A 15,088-nucleotide genomic window follows, 5' to 3' on the forward strand; every position below is an offset into this window, starting at 1 on the left:
TTAACCAATGTCATAAAATAACATGTGTACTTCTGTTTCATGTGAAACTATTTGTTCTGTAAGCCTTCACCTGAAGTACAATAAAAAAAAAAAAAACTCAAAAAATTTTGCTCCTTTGTTTCCCATTAAGTTGGTTGGTTTTTTTGTTTGTTTGTTCTTCTCTTAGGCATATAGTCTCCTTGTGAATATTCTTCAAAACTCTTCTTTTAAGACCAAAGTCATCCCAGACAGTTCCTAGAGGTGCCTTGGCCTGAAGCGCTAAGAGCATAGGTGTGTGCTTCCTTCTGGCCCATTTGGGGCACATGATGGAAGGGATAGTCCTCAGGGAGGATGGCCACAGGGCTTGAAGCCATAGGCACGGTAGCTGGGAGTTCTGTTTTTCCTGAGGACTGTGAGGCTCCTGCCAACGAGAAGCATTCCAAGAGAGTCATCCCTCCAGGCCCACCTTATGCTCCCTCCTGCAGCTGGAGGAGGATGTAGGTGGCAGGAGGTGTCACTTTGTCACTTTACCAGTCCCTACCCTGTGTGTGAAAGAGGGAACCATGCCAGTTCTTTTTTTTTTTTTTTAAAGCATATTTAAGTCATTCTACCTGCTCTTCTAAGAATGCTTGTTCTGTTTTCCTTTAAAAACTTATGTCAGACAAAATTTGGATATTCCCCTTCTAAAGTGCATTTGATTGGCCATAGCTTGGGAGCGCACCTGACAGGGGAAGCTGGATCAAGGATACTAGGCCTCGGAAGAATAACTGGTAAGCATGCCCCGAAGTTGGGCTTTGCATTGGTTTACATATTTTATTTACACATGATACCAAATATCTGAACAGCTGTCACCAAATAAAGTAGCAGAATCAAGTGTAAGAGTCATCTAAAATAAAGCATAAAAGTGTTTTCAAAGTGTGACTGTGCAGGTACATGTTCAAGGGTGCCCACTGCCGCATGGTCTGTGGTAGCAAAATAATGGAAACAGTGTGACCGTCCACCTGTAGGGGAATGGCTGAATGAATTATGACACATTCCATGCTTTGGAATAAACCCAGAACCAAACCAACTGCTGTCGACTCAATTGTGACTCATAGCGATACTACAGGACAGAGTAGAATTGCCCCATAGGGTTTCCAAGGCTGTAATCTTTACAGAAGCAGACTGCCACACCTTTCTCTCATAGAGCGGCTGGCTGGCGGGTTCAAACCACTGACCTTTTGGTTAGCAGCTGAGCGTTTAACCATAGTGCCACCAGGGCTCCTTTGCTTTGGAAGTAGCATACCTCTACTATAAAGAACAGGTTAGAGCCCCCCTGATTGTCCCATAAGGACGTCCATGACACCCTGGGCTGGGGCTCCCCTAGGGTGTACTAGTGCTGCTGAATTCGATGTTTAAGGCCAGTGCCCATGCCCTTCCAGTGGTTAAAAATTTTGAATATTACTCCTGGATATACTATTAAGTCTAGAAATAAGTTATAGAGTAAAGCATATATGAGTTGAGATTTCTGTGGATGATAATTAAGCATATCCCTTCCCTGCACTCTGATTTCCAAGCCAGTTGAGTCAGATGGGTGGAGATCAAAATATTAGCTCCATTACTGGCAAGCTGGGCTGGCCTCTCCTTCATCAGCACCCCTTACCCCAGTCAGTCAGCAAGCCCCATGTCTCTTGCATCTGCTTTGTGCCTCTCCATCCCCTGGCCACTAGCTGAGCTCTTGCTGGACTTTGACCTGGCGGCTAGCTGGTATTCCAGCCCAATCCACCTCTCTCCAAGCCATCTTTCATAGTGCTGCCAGGGTCATCCTTCCAAACACAGGCCATACCACTACACGGCTTAAGACTTCTCATGACTTCTTAGCTTGCTATATAATTTTTTCACGTTTCATCATATTTTTTCATGTTTTGGGCCTTTGCACATGCTGCTGCCCCTCTCCCTAAACATCTCCTGTTCATCCCTCAAGATTCATGGCAAATGTTTCTTTCCCATGCAGAGTTAGTTCTCTGTGCTTCCCTTAGTCTTTGAATTCTGCCTCTATTAGATTTGAAAAGACAAATGTCATATCATATGGTCTCATAATTATTTATGTGCCTGTTATTTTCGATAGACCATGAAGTACTCAAGAGCCTCCTTACCCCACACCGACTCTGGGTCTGGCACATTAGTTGTTGTTGTTAGCTGCCATTGAGTCGGTTCTGACTCATAGCGACCCCATGCACAACAGAACAAAACACTGCCCGGTCCTGTGCCTTCCTCACAGTCATTGCTATGTTTGAGCCCACTGTTGCAGCCACTGTGTCAATCCGTCTCGTTGAGGAAGGGTCTTCCTCTTTTTCACTGGCCCTCTACTTTACCATGGCACAGGTGCACACTTTCCTTTTGTAAAATCGATTATCTGCAGATGTGTGTGTGTGTTGCTTTACATTCAGATTTTCAACTTAGAATATATTTTTCTAAAAATATATATGAATTCCAAATTGGATTAATGTATTTTACCTCTGCCATCTCTTGGTATAACAGGTTTTTCCCGCTGAAAATATCCTCTTTCTCCCAGCTCTCTGCTCCCAATCCCATATCATTCTTATTTAGGAGAATAAAATTGTATTTTTGCCCTGAAGTCAATGGGTAGCAAAAATCCCCAGTTGGCTCTCAGTTTTCGAGCCCAGGGGAAAGAAGAAACAGTCACAACTTTTGAAGGTGGAACCTCTTGGGGGGCCCATGCTGCCTGTGAGGCATTCCAGCCTAAATGAAAGGGAAGAACATCACTGTACAAGTATTGAAAACACGTACTCAGTTACAATAAATTCATGGAGATTTTGTTTTCATTAATTCTTATTCCAAAAATCAGACACTATGTAACTCCAATTTTTCCAGTCCAGTAAATTATCCTGTTGGGTAAATAGAAAACAGCAGCTTTTAAAAGGCTCTGTGAATGTCCAGAGAATTTATATGATTTGGATGTTGCAATCTGTATTCCTTCTAAGTAGTTAGTTTTTTGAGCAGTCATGTTCCTTGAGTAACAAAAGAACTGAGACCTCAAAAACAGAATTTAGCTTTATCATAAAAACCAATTAAAACAAAATTAATCTGACACACATTAAGGACATTCATGTGTTCTGTGTCTATGATGATTAACTATAAATGGTAGACAGTCATCATAAATGACTGTAATTAGGGAGTTACTCAGATGATTCAAGTTTTTATTTTCTTTTTATCTATAAACAACATCAGTGTTTTCCCTATTTGAGAAATGATTACTTCCCCTGTGCTGACACACACATCCACACAAATACACACACGTTAATAACATCATAGCCCAAAGGGGTAAGTTCTCACTCAAGTAGTTGAACCTATTAGTTCTCTTCCTTTCTGTGGACCTTCCTCCTGAGATATCCTACAGCCACAAAGCCAAATGTTCACTCTTGGGGGGAAAAAAAAAAAAAAACCCATTGCCGTTGAGTTGATTCCGACTCATAGTGACCCTATAGGACAGAGTAGAACTGCCCCATAGGATTTCCAAGGAGCAGCTGGTGGATTCAAACTGCTGACCTTTTGGTTAGCAGCCAAGCTCCGAGCGACTGCTCCACCGGGGTTCATAGTCTGAGATATACCTGCTATATTTGAATGTTTCTCTCCAGGGCACTTGACTTCATCAGAAGGTTGTATCTAATCAGTGCTTGTACAGTATCAAAACAAAAAAAAATTCTTCCTAGAGTTGAAGATGAACAATTCAGTCAGAGATAAAATTGGGAGATCAGTGTTTTTTCATCTTTCCTTTAAGGATGACTATTTGTTCAGATGCATCTTGCTTTACTTCATTGACCCTTCTGTCTCATTCTGTGCTCTGAATCCCAACCCCTCTTTGGGGGCCTTACTCTGTCATTTGTCAGCTTTTTCTCCAATATCTCCAACCTCTTTTTTTACTGACTCTGTTAGCATTGAAACACGCCCATTCCTCCCTGACCCCACATTCCCTTCTAACTGGTGCCCCAGCCAGTTCCCCCTTCAGATCCAAACCTCTAGAAAGTCTAGTGGCTCCATTTCCCCAGGGTTCCTTCTCTCCTCAACCCACCGCAGGCTAGCTTCTTTCCCCACCCTTCTACCGAAACCACTGGTGCTGAGGTCACAGGTGGCTTTTTACTGTGACTCTAATACAATAGGCTTTCCCAATCTTTATCCTACTTGACCCTCTGTAGAATTTGACCCGGTTGACTCCTCCCACCTTGTTGAAATACTCTTGTTTCTTGGCTTCTGTGGTTCCACATCTAGGTTTTCTTTGTTTTTCTTTGGCTGCTTTTCTCCAGGATACTTTGTAGGTTCCTTTTCTTCTGTCTTCCCTTAATGTGGCATTCTTCAGGGTTCCGTCCGAGGCCCCCTTTTCTCTCTCAGTGTAATAGACATGATGCTTTCTCCCAGGGTTGGACCCAGCTGGGCCGTATTTCCACGACACCCCAAATGAAGTCAGGCTGGACCCCTCCGATGCCAAATTTGTCGATATTATTCACACGAATGCAGCTCGCTTCCTCTTTGAGTTTGATAAGTTTTTAACAGAAACAGAAACTGCATTGAAACACAGAGATTTTAAGAAGCATTTACCCTGCTTTCATCTACTTTAGGTGTGGAGACTATTAATGCCTGTGGTCACCTTGACTTTTACCCAAATGGAGGAAAGTACATGCCCGGATGAGATGACTTAATTACACCTTTATTTACATTTGATTTCAATACTTATAAGAAAGGTAAATGCTTTCTAAAATATGAAGGCTGCTCATATATCATCCACTTAGCTCCATCCTTGGGTGGGATTCCACACCGTTTGCATATATTTATATTTTAGCCCCAAACACAGTTGCATGTATGAAGCTCCCCACTAGTTGTGAGATCTGCAAAGCCAGGGACCATGTCTTAGTTACCTTTGTATCCTCGGTGCCTGGCACAATGTCTAGCATATTGTAGTCACTCAGTATAAACACAGAGCATGTATTCATGTATTCACCACATGTGTACTGAGTGTTTACTATGTGCCAGGCATTATTGTAGGAACAGCAGACGTAGGAATGAATACAAAAGACAAAAATCTCTGCCCTAATTCTAATCTGGAAGAAAAACAATAAACAAAGAGTATAAGTGCTAAGGAGACAATATAATGCATAGAAGGAAATGTGATGTTTTGGGGGCAGTGAGGGTGGAGGTGGGGGGAGATTTTACGTAGGGAGACCAGGAAGTCTTTACTGAAAAGATGACTCTTGAATGAAGACCTGAAGGAGTTAGTCATGTAAATACCTGGGGGAAAGGCATTCCATGTTGACAGGGGCAGCAAGTGCAAAGGACCTGGGACAAGAGCCTAAATGGCAGGTTTCAGGCAGTGAGGTGGCTCTTGTGGCTGAAGTAAAGTGAAAGAGAGGAGAAGAGTAGGGGATGAGGCCAGAGAGGGAACAAGGCAGAGGGAGATAACACAAGATTTGATGGATTGTAGCAAGGACTTCAGTTTTCCTGAAGTGAGATGGGAGCTATGGGGTGGTTTTGAGCAGAAGGGAGACATGGTTTAACTTATTTTTTAACAGAATCACTCTTGGAGGCTGTACTCACAAATTAAATAAATCGCCTCTAATCTTTCATAGCGTTGTTGTTGTTAGGTGCCATCCAGTCGATCCTGACTCATAGCGACCCTATAGGACAGAGTAGAACTGCTCCATAGGGTTTCCACAGAGTGACTGGTGGATTTGAACTGCCAACCTTTTGATTGGTAGCTGAGCTCTTAACAACTGCACCACCAGGGCTCCCTTTGATAGTGGTTGCCAATAATAGTAATATCTATAGGGCACTGAGTTATAAGGCACCAAAATATTATTATTTGGGAATTCCATTCCTCTGTATCCCCACATATCATCATGATGTAAAATAATGATGCATAATATATCAAACATAATATATAATGCATAATAGCATAATATGTATGATGATATGATAATGATAATAAGATGATATGATATAAAACATTTTTGTGCCTCATAAAAATAACTGATAACCCATAATTGAGTGCCTTATAGATTTGTGCCTTTTATTTGGAGATTTCCAGTCAAGCAAGAGTTTTCCAGTTTGGCAAGTGGAAGTTACCCGCAACCACAAGTAGGCTTACCTAACTTTGGGAGTCATTGGGCACAGAAGAAATATATGGTTCAGCTTGTGATGTTTAAACATCTGGATAGTAGAATAAAAAATTCAAACAGTTCTGTGTCTTGCCAACTGAATGATGGCTGTCTCACCAGCTGATCCCATGTGGCCGGCATATCTAGATGATGAAATTATTGGATGTTTCATTTGACTGTTTTAGAGTAAAAAACCATGACATTGAGAGTAGCTTGGATTTCCTCTCCACCGGAGATAAATTACAAAGTTTAATATTTGTGCAAAGAGTAAATGTGATTTGCAATGACTGCTTTTCTTTTTTTTAAGAACTAATTAATCTACAGATACTCAAAACAAGAATTAAAGCCAGTTCCACCTAGTACAAATAAGCAAAATTCAAGCAAAAATAGGCCTATTGTAAAACTGATTCTTCTTGTATTTTTCTATATTGTGATTTAAAATCCTTTCTATTAGGATAAGATATAGATCATAAGACTTCTTTATATAACTATAACTACATCAAGTATTATACACAGAGCATTTGAGATTCTGTAAAGGGTTAATTCAAGTAAAACATACATTTATCGTAAGCTATCATTTTGAAACATTATAAAATTTTCTACAACTTTATTAGATTAAAAGTATGTTTATTTATCATGCATGTTAAGTCTTTAGATGAGTTTTAAGGCTTCATGATATTCTATTTTACGTTATATTTATCACTAAGAAACCATTTACTTTTAAAATTCATAGTTGACTATATCCTAATGAACTATTTTGTCCAAATCACAATTAATCATGAATATAAATATGTATATATAATGACCTGATATAATAGAAGTATTTCTTTAGGAAAAAAAAAGATAATGCCTAGTATTGATCTCTGCTGACTATATTGCGTTTCTGAAATTATTCTGTCTCAGTTATCTATTGCATAACAAACCAAGGTAGCTTAAAAGAACAATCATTTTATTGCTCATGGTTCTACGGGTCAGAATTTGGGCAGAGTTCAGCAGAGACCGCTCTGGATGATGTCAGCTGGGATGACTCATGTGATTGCATCCTGCTGGGGGCTGGGCTGAGTGGGGAGCAGAGGCATATCTACAGAAAATAGTGCCTATGGCAAGCACTGAAATTGCGCCCCTAGTGAGGGTAACAAGCGCCCGGGGCAATCTCTAAGTTGCGCCCCCCCCCCCCAATTTCAAGATGAATAGACATTGATAGCAGCAGTGCACACCTTCCCCCCTCTTGTCCGGCTGCCTCAGTTAGGCATCTTTCATATTTGTGGTACCTTGGAATGCCATTCCATACCTCGTCTGACGCCCCCTTGGACTTGCACCCGGGGGCCAGTGGCACCCTCTGCCTCCTCCCGTTGCAGGCCTCTGTGTCTATAGTGCTTGAGGAAGGACGTTGGGCTGTACTGGGTTAATAGACTGCTCAGTGGCTCTCCCTCCCCCTTCTAGTGGCACCCAGGGCATGTGCCATACCTGCCATACCTTAGACACACCTCTGCACTGGGGAGGTCCAAGATAGCCTTGTCACATGTCTGGGACCTTGGTACAAATTCTTCTCTAAGTGGCCTCTCTCTCCACATAGTCTGTTATCCTTTAGGGCCTTGCTCCCCAGCCAGATAGCCTGGATATCGTTATATGGTGGCTGGCTTCCAAGAGAGCCAGAGTGGAAGCCAGCTAAGGCTAAGCCTCCTAAAGGTAGGCTCTGTAATTTAACCAGGTCACTTCCTCCACACTCTACTGGACAAAGCAATCATAAGACGAGTCATATTCCAGAGGAGTGTAAAGATAGGTGCAATCTCTTGATGGGAGGAAGGGTAGCATGACATTGTGAAAGGGTAAAGGCCCATGATGCTGATATAATGATCTACCTCATGGATCATCCTTCCAGTGACCTATACAGTTTGGCTGATCTTTAAGAGACTAGAGTTTCTTAAAGATCAACTAAACTGTACAGGTCACTGGAAGGATGGTTCATGCCATACAGTAAGAATGTTGCTTATGCAAGGTCAGGAAAGCAGAAATGACTAGAATGCTATGATAACTTCAGATGGCACAAATGTATTTAGATCTATATTATTAATTATTGCAATATCCAAACTACTGGTGGCAATGATATCATGCCTGACAATGACAAAACTCATATGCTATTAGCATTCTTTGTAATACCCCCCACCTCCCTCGTCTCTAAGCTCAGCTAAAGGGATGTACTGGTTAATGTTGCTGGCTATTGTGTGATTGAATAAGAGGGGATTCAGTCCTTGCTGCAGGAAAGGGGAGACAGAGAATTAATTGATCTAGAGTGGAGATGCTGTGTGCCCAGGGATTCTGAAAGCTCTAAATGCTTTTGGCAGAGATCCAAGAAGTGCTTGGGGATAGTAGTGTCAGAGGACAAAGTCATCTACACTTCCTTTTGCTTCTTTACTCAGCTTAAATGTCCCTGTAGATTCACACAAAGAATTCTTTGATACAAAGATAATAGTATGAAAATATTGATGAATGCTGTGCAATATCCAAGCCTATACACTAGGTCTGGCTGTCTAGCCCCTCCAAGTCCAGAAACTGCGTTTGAAGTTACTCTAAGAAATGGTTCATGTTGTCTGTTATCAGTCTGTTGCTATCAGTTAACTGGTAACTGTTTTCACAGAAGTAGCTTCCTTCTTTGAATGTAACCATGCCCGGAGTCATCGCTTTTATGCTGAAAGCATTCTCAATCCAGATGCATTTATTGCTTATCCATGTCGATCCTACGAATGTTTTAAAGCAGTAAGTAAAACATTTTGCAGTAGAATTTAATTGTCAACTAATTTTTTGAAACATGATCTGCCAACTAGAAATTAGGCCTTTGAGTATGTGGCGAAAAAATGTATCTACCGTTTTGAGATATAATGGATTGTTTCTCTGCTGAGTACTGAACAGTAGCTTAGATTGTTGAAGGGCTGAAATAACTAAACCATCTGTTTTCTGGTTTTTTCAGCTGTTTTGAAGATTATATCCAATTTTCCTTTTTTGGCCATTTGTTATGCAGTAATTAGATGCTACTGTGTAACAGGCATAAGTCCAGGGCAAAAATTTTTCTGTGCGTATATTTTAGATGTCATCTTCAAATACGCCCTAAGAAGGCTGCACCGATCAATAACTACAACCAAAGATATTACTATGTACTTGGAACATGGAAATTATTTTATTAAAATTTAATTATTTATACATAGCAGAACTAAGGCATAAGAGTGCTACACAGATCAATACGTGACAGAGTATCAAATCTGATTTTGCTTGAGTCATAAAGCACATGCCAGATCTGAGCTAAATGTATTTTTCATTGGGTGTAACTATGAAAAGGAGAAAGAAAATCTATTTTGTAGTGGGAAGTGGAAAAGATTTTTGTTCTTGTTCTTTGGAGACTTAGTCCGCTGTTTCATCAGGGTAGAAAGCATGGGGTTTCCAGCTGAAGTTTATTGGAAGTTACAGCACTTGTGAATAAGCGCGCGTTGGGACAGGATTGTGCCTTTGCCTCTAGTTGCAGACAATGGCGGGTGGATGTGCTCAGGTTGTCCCTGTCTTCTCAGTTTCCCAAGTTTGTCCTTGCTCATAACGAACCCTGGTGAACTGCTGTTCTCAGGAAGCTTGACGGCACTTTGGAACATTCCATACACTGGCACTTCCCAGATAAATCCTCTTTGCCCTCACCTTCGCCTTCCTCCAGCCACGAGAAGCTAAGGGGTCATGTCATTTCCTGAGCCAAAAGCGCTGTCGTAGTCATCCTATGTTCAGAGATAGTGGGGATCACACAGCCAGACTGAAGCACCCTTAGGAGCTGATTCCCTGCCATGTGAATGCTAATTTGGGTTAAAAACTGGAGAACATTAAATCAATTTCCTTGGCATGTTTTATTGTACTTTTACCCAGATAGTCTTAAAAAAAGAAAGCAGGGATTCTTGTGTCAGAATGTCCTTGCCCATATCCTTGCCCCATTACTTGCTAGACAAGCAGCATTAGACAAATTGCACAGCTTCTCTGTGCTTCTGCTTCCTCCTTCGTAAAATAGGGAGAATAAGAGTCCCTACCTCACTGGGATTTTGTGAAGATTAAATAAGTTAAACGCACAGAAAGCATTTAGAACAGCGACTGGCACGTGGTTACCAAAAAAGAAAAAAAACAACAAACCCACTGTCATCAAGTCAATTCTGACTCAGAGTGACCCTATAGGACAGAGTAGAACTACCCCATAGGGTTTCCAAGGCTGTAAATCTTTACGGAAGCAGATTGCCACATCTTTCTCCTGTGGCAAATGGTTAGCACTCAAGAAATATGGGCCCTTATTATTATTATTTCCCTTAATTAAAAATGGAGTTTAAATGATGTGTTACTGTAGTCCTGGCCTAAGTGTTCATGTTTTATAAATTTAAAAGTCAAAAACCTAAATTAGCAAATACTCAATCACCTGCTACACAGATTGTTAGTTTTGCTTTAGATTAAAAAACATAGTTAAAGACTCAAAGTCCCTTATATTTTTCACTCCCTCCTTTAAGGCAGAATTTGAAGTGAATTTGACATCTATCAAATGAATGGTATCATATTGTAAGTATCTTTCTGAATTTGCTTTTTTCATTTAAATATTATAATTTTGAGATCTGCATTGATGTGCGTAGATCTAGTGCATTTATTTTGTAGGAACGGACCACAACTTATTTATTCATTCCCCTACTAATGTGCATTTTGGTCATTTCCAGTTTTTATTATTAAGAGAAATGCTGCAATAAACACCCTCTTACATGCTCCCTTATGTACTTGGGTGGAAGTTTCTTTATGGTACATAGTAAAAGTGAAATTGTCAAAGCATATATGCACTTCTGTCTTTATTAAAAAAAAAAAAAAGAAAAACCATTGTCGTCGAGTCGATTCCGACTTCATAGCAACCCTATAGGACAGAGTAGAACTGCCCCATAGGGTTTCCAGGGAGTGGCTGGTGGATTTGAACTGCTGACCTTTTGGTTAGCAGCCAAGCTCTTAACCACTGTGCCATCAGGGCTTCTCTGTCTATATTAGATATTACCAAATTGCTACCCACAACAGCTATCAGTTCATACTCCTATCCGCAGTAAATGAGAATTCCTCTACTCTCTGTCTTCACCAGTACTTGGTGTTGTCAGTTGTTTTAGTTTTTTTCAGTTTTGCTGAGTATGAAGAATAGGAAAGAACAACTAGCATACGCATTCTTTTAGCTAACTTCATTTCTATATGAGACATCTGCTGGGAACCTTAAACCCTTAATTACTCTTAAAAGAGGATTGAATAACTATGCAAAATCATTACAAACAGCTTCTTTAGACATTATGAAAACAAGTACAGAAATGTCAAAAACACTATCATAGGGTGGATGAACCCCTGAAACTATTTACCTGAGATAATCTTTAAACCTTATACCAAAAATATCCCCTGAAGTTTTATTAAAACCAAACAGTAGTTTAGCTCAACTAGTAAAAAATGTCTGTCTTGAGCATTATGCTATTTTAAGAACTATCTTTATGGGATCAAATTGCAACAACAACTTGAAAGATTAGATAGGAAACTCAGGGGGCTGTGAGTTTATGTTAATGGGGGAGGAACAACTCAGAAAATGAGGGTGAAAATGGTTGCACAACTTGAAGAAGGAAACCAATACCACTAAATTGTACCTGTAGAAACCGTTGAATTAGTGTACGTTTTACTGTGCATAGTCTCAACAACAATAACAAAATAAATAAAATTTAGAGGGAAAAAAAACACTCCCACAAATCTTAAAAGGAACACACTGCATTTTGTCCCCACGTGCCCCGTGTCTTGTTTTAATGAGCATTTCCCCTGTAAGTATTGAGGCTGAGCATCTTTTTACATAGCTAGCAACTATTTGAGCTTCCTCCTCCGTGGGTTATATATTCATATCCTTTACCCATTTTTATAATAGGTAGCTTATCTTTTTCTCTCAGTTCTTTTTTGTTTTGCTTTGTTTTTGAAAACTAGCCACTTGGTCATTTTTAAAACATATACTTTACTTAGATTCCAAAGATTTATTATAGCTTAATAATATATCATGAGTTTATTGAAGAGAAAAATTTCTAATTGCATAAATAACTACTTATTTTCTGTCACCAGGGGAATTGCTTCCATTGTCCCAAAGAAGGTTGCCCAACAATGGGCCACTTTGCTGATAGATTTCACCTCAAAAACATGAAGCATGATAGACCTTATTATTTTTTAAACACAGGGACTCTTTCCCCATTTGCCCGTAAGTATTATAACTGAGTTTTATTGTAATGCTTTAAGGTGCTTATCTTCAAAAATTCAACAGTTTTTAACTAATGTCTACTAAGTACTGGGCATTGGAACAGGCCCTGAGGGTACAGTGAAGAACGATCCAATGAAGTCCCTCACTGAGTGTAGGCTAGTGGGGAAAACTACAAATAACATCTCAGTTTCAGTCCCAAGTAATATACTTTATGCCAGGAAACATTCAGGGAATTCACAGAACACAAAGGAGGAGCTTCCACAACCAGCTCAGGGAGTCTTCTGAGGGAAAGTGATTTCTGACCTGAATCCTGAAGGATGAGTAAGACAGAGGAGAGGAGTATTCTAGAAAGAAGGAACAGTGTATGTCAATGGTGGGGCTAAGAGAGAGCAGAACTGAAGGAAGATGCCCCTGAGGAACTGGAGAAGACAAGGAGGAGGGTGATATGAGATGAGATGGGAGAAGTAAGTTGAGAATGAAGGGCTTTGGGTTCCATGTGGAGAGTTTGGGCTTTTTCTTTGGGTCGATAGAAAGCACCTGAAGGGTTATAAGGATTAGAAAATGCCTCTAGTTGCTACATGTATTAGAGGGGGCAAGATGGAGGCAGGGTGACCTGTCAGGCAATTGTTGCAACACTCCAGGCAGAAAGGTAGACAGAAGTGGAGAGATTACAGAGATGCTTAGGCAGTAGAAGCTAAGTAGAACTTGGTGAGGGATGCAGAAGAGGCAGAAGTCAAGGATAGTCCTTGGTGGAGAGATGATGTGGGATTCGCTGAGGCTGGAAACATGGGAAGAGAGGCTGGTTTGAGTAAGATGAGAGGTTCAGTTTCTGATGTGTTACAGTTTGAGGTACCTTTGGGGCTTGGGTGTGTGCATACCTATTAGGCAGTTATAGATAGGGGTCTGAGCCACTGGATGGATATGGTGCGGAAATAGAAGTTTGGGCAGCATCTACGTCTAAACAGTAATCCACTGTGAAAGTAGATGATGTAACTACCCAAGGAGAGTGTGTCAAATGAGAAGAAGAGAAAGAAGCCCCTGAAAAGGAGACTGAAGAATGAGTAGAGAGGTGAAAGGAAAACGGGCAGAGGGGCTTATTAGAGGAGCCAAAGGAAGAATGACAATGAAGAAGGGAGTCTGCATTCACCCCACCAAACCTGCTGAGAGGTCACCTGAGACAAGGGCTCAGGGGGCTCATTGGATGAAGCAAAAACTCAATTCCTGGTGAACTTAGAGTGGCTTCAATGGAGAGGTAACAGTGGGAACCATATTTCAGTGAAATGGGTTGGAGAGGGGAGAAGTCTCCTTGGCAACGATTAACTCAATGAATTAAATAATATTCTCTGGTAGGTCCCCAGAAAATTGCATTTTTCAAAGTTAAAGTTATTAAGCATGCAAGAATTTCAGAATACAGGATGAAAGGTCTGTTTAGCTCTAGATTTTTAGAAAATTGCATTTAACCATGTGCAAGGGATTTATGCTACTGACATATGGTGCAGACCCAGACCTATGCCAACTAGGCACTTCTAGCCTATATCCCTGCAGAAGAGCAAAGGACAATTCAGTTTGCCTCTAAATGATTATAAAAGCACAGACCTTCCTGCCCTGGAGGTCTTCTAGAATGTTTTTGGATTGTGAAACTCTGGTGAATTAAAAACCTGGCTATAGAAAGTATACATGCCACAGAATACAAATAAAATCAGCGAAAGAAGCACACAACTTCCATTTTAAAAAGTCATAAAAGTGCTTGGAAAATTAATAAATTTTCTCCTTGAAACATTGTTAAACTATTTACTTTTGGAAAATTAAAATGTAAGCATTTGTATGTATTTTGAAATGTAGTTTTCTTACCAAATTAACTCAAATTATATGAAGTTGTATTTCTTCCTGAATATATCTAAAGCCTTGTTCTGCTTTAATCCTATAGTGTGTATTTAAAGAAAGTGTCCAGGATGCTACGCATTTCCAGTATTTTTCTTTTATTGTTGTAATTAAATGAGGTTTACATTTCAAGTTAGTGTCCCATACAGAATTTTTTTTTTAACGTACATTGTTACGAGACCCCAACTGCTCACCCCATTCTGCGACAGCACGCTGTTCCCCTCTGCCCCTGATTCCCCATGAACATTCAACCAGCTCCTAACTCTCTCTGCCTTCCCCTGTCACCTCTGGACAGAAGCCGCCCCTTTGGTCTCTTTTATCTACTTGTCTACAAGAGGCACATTCTTCACAAGTATCACTTTACGTCCCACAGTCCAGTCCAATCCCTGTTTGAAGAGTTGGCCCCGGAAATTGTGTTAGTTCTGGGGTGATGGAGAGACCAGGGGCCATGCTTTCCGGGGTGCCTCCAGTCTTAGTCAGACCATTAAGTCTGGTCTTCTTACTAGAATTTGAGTTCTGCATCTCGTCGTTCTACTGCTCCATCAGGGACCCACTGTTGTGTTCCCTGTCAGAACGTTCATTGGTGGTAGCCAGGCACCATCTAGTTCTTCTGGTCTCAGGGTGATGAAGTCCCTGGTTTATGTGGCCCATTCTGTCTCTTGGGCCAATACTTTCCTTGTGTCTTTGGTGTTCTTCATTCTCCTTTACTCCAAGTGGTTGGGACCAACTGATGCATCATGGCCACTTGCAAGCTTTTAAGACCCCAGACACCACTCACCAAAGGAGGATGCAGAACATTTTCTTAATAAGCTTTGTTATG

At 40.7% G+C, this 15,088-nt stretch overlaps 1 protein-coding gene across 1 annotated transcript in view; it reads left to right on the forward strand.

Annotated features, from left to right (window-relative positions):
- PNLIPRP3 (pancreatic lipase related protein 3) overlaps positions 1-15,088 on the forward strand; it is a 53,332-nt gene that overhangs the window by 32,160 nt on the left and 6,084 nt on the right. Inside the window, 5 exon segments of the mRNA XM_023729895.1 lie at positions 641-749; positions 4,396-4,511; positions 4,592-4,718; positions 8,767-8,885; positions 12,255-12,387. Coding sequence (XP_023585663.1) covers positions 641-749; positions 4,396-4,511; positions 4,592-4,718; positions 8,767-8,885; positions 12,255-12,387 — 604 coding nt within the window.

Source organism: Trichechus manatus, unplaced genomic scaffold (genome assembly GCF_000243295.1).
Source record: "Trichechus manatus latirostris isolate Lorelei unplaced genomic scaffold, TriManLat1.0 scaffold00031, whole genome shotgun sequence".
Taxonomy (NCBI): domain Eukaryota; kingdom Metazoa; phylum Chordata; class Mammalia; order Sirenia; family Trichechidae; genus Trichechus; species Trichechus manatus.